General features: G+C 35.5%; 1 protein-coding gene across 6 annotated transcripts in view; it reads left to right on the plus strand.

Annotated features, from left to right (window-relative positions):
- Positions 1-8,376, plus strand: part of IL31RA (interleukin 31 receptor A) — a 39,683-nt gene that overhangs the window by 15,272 nt on the left and 16,035 nt on the right. For all 6 annotated transcript variants that reach the window (XM_084505101.1, XM_084505102.1, XM_084505103.1 and 3 more), the window contains exons 5-9: positions 32-216; positions 2,226-2,377; positions 4,860-5,025; positions 6,710-6,792; positions 7,313-7,529. In XM_084505101.1, coding sequence (XP_084361227.1) covers positions 32-216; positions 2,226-2,377; positions 4,860-5,025; positions 6,710-6,792; positions 7,313-7,529 — 803 coding nt within the window. The remainder of the gene's footprint in view (positions 1-31; positions 217-2,225; positions 2,378-4,859; positions 5,026-6,709; positions 6,793-7,312; positions 7,530-8,376) is intronic.

Here is an 8,376-nt window from a genome sequence, read left to right on the forward strand (position 1 = left end):
ACTCCTGCTATTTTTCTCTTTTAATTTTTAGTAAGAATACACAAGGTCTGATTCTGCCGGACTCAGAGTTCTCCAGCTGCCGAAGCAAAACCGAGTCATGCTCATTTCGTCACCCAAATATTCCATTTAGTAATTATTTTTGTTTTCAAGTGAAAGCTCAAAATGTTTTGGGTGAAGCTATATCAGAGTGTGTTCCTATTACTATGGAAAGCATAGGTAATTAAAAAAGCATTAAGTAAAGGTGGCAGCACAGATTATGTTGAACTGATGGCACCTTCACAATTCTTTTTCCCTTTCTGTAGAATATGGCCTAGAGGTCTCTGGGACAAATTCTGTATGTAAAGTTAGTTTTTGTAGAATGAAAATATGAAAACAGTTTTTTTTTTTTCATTGTAAGTTTTGACACAATTATTTAGGTTTCATTTGTTTTTAAATCGGTTTGCTTTTGAAGTACAATCTCATTTTAATTGCTAGTTAAAATTCATAGAATCATAGAATATCTGAGGTTGGAAGAGACCCACATGAATCATTAAGTCCAACTCCTGGCTCCACCCAGGACTACCTAAAAAAAAAAACACATAAAATTACAAAGTTTATGAAATTAAGTGTGTTATTAAGTACTTAAAATGTTTTATTCCTCCCAGTTTTTATTTTGTTAAAATCTGGGTGCTTCCAATTTAGTGAAGCAAATCTCCCATTGTATTTTAACTGTTTGCATTGAATGTGTAAGATTCTTTGAACTGCTTGTAACAGGCAGCAATTTTCAGCAGTTTCTTGGATTTACAAAGAGGTGATCAAAATGATACAGTTGTAGTCATAACATGGAGTAGGTACCTCAACAGTGTTTTAGCTAATGTCTGCAGTAGCCATTGTAAATTACAAAGTTTTTTAATTATTAACAAGTAAAGGCTTTATACTAAAATTATTTGTCAAACAAGTGGTATTTGAACTGTGCGTATTTTTGAGTGGTACTGATGTCAGTGCAGTATGTGGCTGTAAATGAATCATATCCTATTTGCAGATCTGCCCATCATTTATTCTGCTGTTCTACTTTCTGGTTAGGAAAAATAAATAAATCACCTATGATTCTATTCTGTAATTCCTGGAAGCAATGGTACTGTTTTGTCTACCTCTTCTCCCTCTGTGCTTTGCTGCATTTTCTTCTATTCATTTTGGTGGAATTAAACAAGATTTTGGTATCAGACAGGTAAGGTCAGCATCGTCACTCTTCCCTGCAACAATGCACATCCCTCTAAAATCGTTCTTTTCCCGATGCATGTGGCAGGTTGTGGAGTTGCATTTGATTTGCTGGCTCATGTGAGATATTGGTATCAAGGGTGAAGCTAGGCTGACTCCCAGCTAGAAGGCTTTCCCTGAGCTGTACTGTGAATAACATAAGCACAGTAACAGTAGTGTGCTTCTGCTCGCACCCTGTATGTTACATTCAGCTCCTCAGTACTTTACAGGTATCCTCGAAGCAGCTGTGTGTACTGCGCAAGAAGTTGTATGAGGCACAAGTTTTAACTATATTAAAGAAGTGTAAAGAGCCAGTTATCCTAGAATCAGTGCAAAGAGCTCAAAAGGCTTATTAGTGCTCTTTCAGAGGAAGCCAGCATAACGCTTTTAGTTGTGTATTTTTGGTGCAGCACTTTGTCAACTCTCCAGCCCTGTGTTCCTTTATTCCTTGTGTTCAAGCCTGCTGTGGCTCCTTGTCACTTTCCATATCCTCTGTACCAGCCATCTCTTTTCTCAGTGCTAATCTATCCTTTTCCCATTGTCTCCTTCACATTACTGCACCTTCAAATCCTTTTCAACTGAACTCTTCCCTCATCTGTAATTAGGGCTTGACCTTAGCATTCCTGCCCCACTTCTTTTCTTCTCCCTGCTGTTGTCTTTGAGAAGAGACTCTGGTAGTGTTCTTCAGCACTAATACAGACAGAAGAAATCTGCACATCTATTTGAGAGTGTGTTTGTCAGCATGAAATTAGTTGTGTGCAATCTCCCTTACAGATAACTTCCCATATGTAGAGTTAAGTCTATGGAATCATGTATGAATTCTGTATGTGAATATGTGAAATCAATATGTGAGTATCATCATGTGAATTCTCTGCTGGAATGTACATTACCAGGATAGTAGTTAAACTTCTTGGAATGCATGTAGACCAATTCTGAACTTGTATTCTGAACCCTTTTCACCTGTTAATACTTTTCTTTCTTAATTCTAGAGAAATTTGAACCTCCTGAAATACTTTCCGTAAAAAAAATTGCTGGTATAAAGCAGTTGCTCACAGTAACCTGGAAAATACCTGAGGATATTATACCTGCACAATATTTAAACTGCCAGGTTCGATATAGAAACTTGTATTCAAACTCTTCGGTAAGCTGCTTACATTTTTTTCTGAATGTGGACTTGTTTGTGTCTAATTTCTTAATGTTATAGAAAGCTGTATGTAAAAGAGGGAAGAACTAATTGGATATAATGATAAAAGCTTGTCATTTCAGCAGAGCATAATTAGATATACATGATCTTAAGTTCATTGTTTTGTTATATAGGATTAATTTTCTCTCCTTTTGATCAATGTCTCTTTTGGTACATACCATACTTCTGAATATTTCTGTGATAGGCTAAGGTATGACCGGTTAAACACAATTGGTGAAATTATTTTATTTTCCTGTTTCATCCTGATGATGAAAACAGCATTTACTCCCCACTACAGTAGTTAAATCAGATTAAGAGGGACTAATTATATATTAATTTTCAAGTATAAATTTTGCAAGATAGAAAATGAGGGAAGTTATTTTTCTGAATCTACCTTTCTGACACTTAAATGAAGGAGTGTTGTAAGAAAACAATTTTATTTAGACTATGGCTTCTTTCAGATGGATTATTCCAATCCTTTTCAGTATGGAAGTGAATCCATTTCCAGTCATACGATTTCCTACTTCAAATTTAAAAATAGGTCAGGTTCTTTGACCTTTTTTTTTATGCTCGTTAAACTGAGGTGCCTTTCTTGGCCTTGGTTATTAATTTATTTTTAACATATTATAAGTTTAATTCTGGGAGAGGAGAAGAAGTCACCAAGGTAACTAATCGTAGTTGTCAGACCTAAAGTTCCTGATGCTGAAGTGCTTTTTAATTAGCATCCTCCTCATGTTCTTATGGCAAACATTTTTACTGTAGTCAATCCAATGGCAATGGCCAATGAAGACAGCATCAAACAATCAGTTAGATATAGAAGCCATTTTTCTGTCTGTTGGAACAAGTATGGAAAAGAAAGATTGAGCAAATGACAGCTGTTTTCTTAATCTTAAACCTTCCTACCCCCCCCCAAAAATAATAAAAAAAAAAATCAGTACTTTGCTGTATACTGTAATTATTGAGTTAAAAAAAAAAAAAAAATACCAGTTTTTCTATCTGCATGCACTAAGTTTATAATTAAATATTGTTCACAGCCATTTGGCAAGTAACAAAAAGCTAGACTGGGATATTTGCTGTTCTACTTAATGTTCTGCAGGAGATTAACAATAATTTTGAAGTTCTTTTTGCTATAGGTTGGCTAAGAAGTCTTGTTATCTACCAGAGTGTTGTAGGTCCATGAATTCATTCTCACTGAAGTAGTTTTCTATTTCTGGCAATCAGTTTCTTATGATCAGGTTGGACTAAAAATTTCAGATATTAGAGATTGTTTTATTAAGCAGTGTGCTTCTTATTCCGGTGTTTAAAGGAGTGGTGCTTGCATTTTGTTATAGTATGATTCACTTTTTGTTCAACTGGTAGAAGGCAAGAATTTTTTTTCACAAATTTTTGGCAGTATTGTACACTTACATGACATTACTGTTTAAAATTGGCTCCCAAGAAGGAATCTCCCTTACTCCAAAGCTTACTTACCTTTGCTGACATTGTAGAATTTAGGCCAGCTTGAAAATTAATTGTAGCCTGTTTCAGTTTGAAATTGGAGAGCTTATTGATCAATTTTTGCATTTTGGAGGAGAAAACACTAATGTTACTGTAGTGATTCTACCCCTTGTTCTGTACAGGAACACTTAAATCTTTCCGTAGTGCCTATTTTTTGCTTCTACTTTGTGTTGTCAATCCAGATGGGTTGATACATCGGATCTAATATTTTCATGTCTCCTTTCACTTTTTGTTTTGGAACAAAGATCTAGTTTCCCACTTCAGTGGGACCTTTTTAAGACAAGAGGAAGTTACTCACCTTGTCCTTACTTTTCCAAGAAGATATTGCATCAGTGACTTCTCATGCTTTTGTCTTCCTTCACCATTGAAAGGCACCATTTTCCATGCTGTTTTTTGTTGTTGTTGTTGTTGTTTGTTTTGTTTTGTTTTGTTTTGTTTTGTTTTTTTTTAACTTAGTACCGGAATTTTATATTTTCTAATTTATATCCTGCTGGCTCACAGACTCAGGTGATCACTGCCTCCCCGGGGATGCATCTGCTGTAAGGTGCAAATTACCTGTGGTGATCATTGGCTTTAGCAGTCCTCAGTTACTTCCCAGTTCATAGAATTGTAGAATATGCTGAGTTGGAAGGGACGTCCAAAGATCATCGTGTCCAACCCCTGGCACCACACAGGTCTACCCAAAAATTCAGACCATATGACTAAGTGCACAGTACAAACGCTACAGTTCCCTGCTGCTGGGAACTACAGTTATCCAGGACCTCCTGCACCAGCACAGCTGCTCTGCTGTTGCTTGTGAGCTGCACACAGTTCAAGCCACAAGGTCAATCAGCCCAGACCTTTGGCTGAAACTTCTTATTCTGGAATTTTACAAGAAGATGTTATGAAGAAAAATGAAATTAAAAGGAAAAAAAGTGATTTTTGTTCATGCATCTGCTTACAGGAAATTGACAATGTCGCAGTGACTTCTGAAGAGAAAGTAGTATCACTTAATCTCACAGGTCTGTGGGACTCCACAGAGTATTCAGTTGCTGTTCGGTGTATTGGTGTTGAATCAAAATTCTGGAGTGAATGGTGTAGAGAGAAAACAGCAAGCACAGAGGATAAAGGTAGGGTAACTATATTGTGTGCTTTTCTTTGGGTATTCTTTGAGGAATTAGGATTTAATAATAGCAAACAGTATTTTCACCATATTCAATCTATTGAATTTATAATTCTGTTGTTTAAGCAAAACAAGCATGTATTTTATTTAAATATAGAAGAAGGAAAACTGGAAGACAGATAAGGAGAGAAAGAGGTCTGAAAGGTAATTTAAATGCAAAAAATACAAGGCTAAGGAAGAAAATGAGTAAATAGGAAGAGAGGAAGAATTAGGGTGTACATGGAGAACGAACATGTGCAAAGTAGGATAGTAGCAGAAAAACAGTGTAGCAAGTATGTCCAGCAACATGAATCAGAGAAATTAAATTACCAGTTGCAAAACAAGATAATGTGCTTTAACCCTGGTTGGCAGCTAAGCACCACACAGCTGCTTGCCCACTTACCCTTCAGTGGGATACAGAGGAGAATCAGAAAGGTAAAAGCAGGAAAGCTTGTGGCATGAGACAAAGACTAGGTAAAGCAAAAGCTCTGCATGCAGGCAGGCAAAACAAGGAAGTCATTCATGATTTTACATCAACAGGCAGATGTTCTGCAATGTCCAGGACTGCAGAGCTCATAATGTGTAACAGCTTTTGGGGAAGACAATGCCATCACTCCAAATGTTCCCCCTTTCCTTCTTTTCTCCATAGCCTTTATTGCTGAGCACAGTGCCATATGGCAGGGAATATTTCTTTGATCAATTTGGGTCAGCTCTCCTGGCTCTGTTCCCTCCCAGCTTATTGTGCACCCCCAGTCTGCTTGCTGGCAAGGCAGCAAGAGAGAAGTAAAAATGTCCCTGGCTCTGTGTAAGCACTACACAGCATCAAATAAAATGTTGGTGTGTTAGCAATATTATTTTCATCGTAAATGTGAAATACAGCATCATCTGAGCCTTTGTGAAGAAAATTAACTCTATGCCAGTCAAAACCAGGACATAAGACTAGAAAATCATCTCTAAAACTTAACAAAACAAACCAGAAGGAAGCATATGGAAAGAACAAGAAAAATTTCTATGAGAGATGATACATAGGTTTAGAGAGAACTTTTTAATGTCCAAAATCTTAAAAAATAGAGCCTAAATAAGTGACTAGAACATTGATAAATTTGAAATTATTACATAAATCAAGTATTTTTACACACACAATGAACCTTTCTTAGCTCCTCTTTCTAGCACTGTTTACTCCAAAATGAACCGAGCTATTAGAGTCTATCACATATTCTAAGAACAACAACAAAAAAATTTAATTGCTATTTTATGTAATGTTGTCAGTAAATGTACCATAGTTGTCTAAGGAGATAGTACTTCCTCTTTTTTTTTTTCCTTAATCTCAGTAATATGTCTGTCTTTGGTAAAATACAGCAATTAACAACAACAAAAAAAGATGAAATAAATATTCTGTGAGTGTTAAGTGGTAAGTGGTTTCAGAAATCTGAAAAAATATATGTATTTTGAAGAGGGAAGTTGCTAGCTGCATAAAAAGGGAAAAGCTGTACTAGTTAGAGAAAAAAGGCACAACATTAGAAATAGAAGTAAGTTGCTCTTTTTAGTAAGTTGCTCCCAGACTATTTTTGAAATTCTTTGATTATTTTTTTCCACATTATGCTATCTTTGTAATAATAACAAATTTCAAGATTTTGTTTGTTTTTGAATAGCTCCCTCAGGAAAAGTGGATTTGTGGAGGATAATTGAATCTTCACACCCAGCTGGAAATAGACCTGTACATCTTATGTGGAAGGTATATATGGTTTTAATGAATTGATAATCATATACTGCAGCTGGTGGTTAACTGGAGTGTTTTAGTGTTGTAGGACATATAACCAGTGGGGGGATTTGTTGTCATCAGGAAAAAAACACCTCACTGAAATAAATCAGAACTGAAAAGCCTTTTAAGAGTTACACTCTTCTATGATCTTGTAACATATCTTCTTAGAATGAAATATAGCGTTCTGAAATGTTTTTCAAAATAACATTAATAACAATCTGGAAATAAAACATGCTAAGTGTTTCCCGGATTGCTGTTCTGAAGTAGTGAGATGTTCTGAGGAATCCATATTGAGAAGCGAAATAATGGACTTTCTTGTAAGTTAGACTATGTCTTCATTCAAACAACGCAGACATTCCACCCATCCCTCCCACCATATCTTTGTAGCATATGTATTTTTAGTTTATAGAGATTCAGTGGTCTTTAATCAAATATATAGTTTTGATAATACAAATAATGCTGTGAAACGCTTACTAATACATTTTTTTAATAGCTACTAGGCAACATTCCACACCCTGGGAGAATTCTAGGCTACAAAATACAGTATTTTCCAGAAAACAATGCTGCGCTTCAGATGACAAAGATCACCACCAATAAGAAAATTGTATTACCTTTAAAAGAAGAGGCATATATAATATCTGTTACTGCCTATAATTCTGCTGGAAGTTCTCCTGCAGCTGTTTTGAGGATTCCATCCACTGATGAAAAACGTAAGATTTCTAAGTATTGTGATAGATTTTTCTCTTTACAAAGAAATTATCTTCTTGATTTCTGTTTAAGTTCTGTTATAGTGGAAGCAAAGTGGTGTTAAGGACTTTTGTCTTAGAACCATATAGAGAGTCGTATGATGTATAAAGATATGTATAGTCCATTACTATTTACTAGAACAATATTATCTCACCGGTTGTCATATTTTCTATCAGATGTTGTGTATCTGATATATTTGATGTATCAGAGTGTGTATTGATCTAATAATCTTATAGACGATTATTGTTTTAACTTTTGTTTTAACTTATCACTGTCAAAATACCAGCATTTGCTGATGTGTTATTAAAATTTGTCACATTACTTTCTGTTTTGTTGGTATGTTTCAATCCTGAATATAAAATTGTATTCTCAGCAAACTATACCTCACCTGTCTACACTGCCATAAAACTGGTTACTCCACTACATCTAATAATGTTATTTAAACAAAGATGTGCTTGATAGAAGTCCATAAGATGCCTTAACGGAAGCAGAGAGAAACATTGTCTTTATTCTTACTTTGTATATATTCCCAAAGTAACCGATTCTGCCCACTGACACGGACACAAAGCTGCACTGCTCTAGCACAGCAGCTTTGTTCTTTGGCTTTTATGCTTAATTCTGATATCTCTGTTATCCTTGTATTGCCACATCTGGCTGCCTACCCATGATCTGGGAGAAAAGTTGCATTTGACACACTGTTGAATCACTTCTATATCAGTTGTTTGTGAAAAAAGTAGAAGTGCCCCTCTGGAATTGCTCAATTAAATTCCAGTCTAATCAGAAAATTGGATATGTAGACGTGATGTCATC

The sequence above is a fragment of the Aythya ferina genome (assembly GCF_964211825.1).
Source record: "Aythya ferina genome assembly, chromosome: Z".
Lineage (NCBI taxonomy): Eukaryota > Metazoa > Chordata > Aves > Anseriformes > Anatidae > Aythya > Aythya ferina.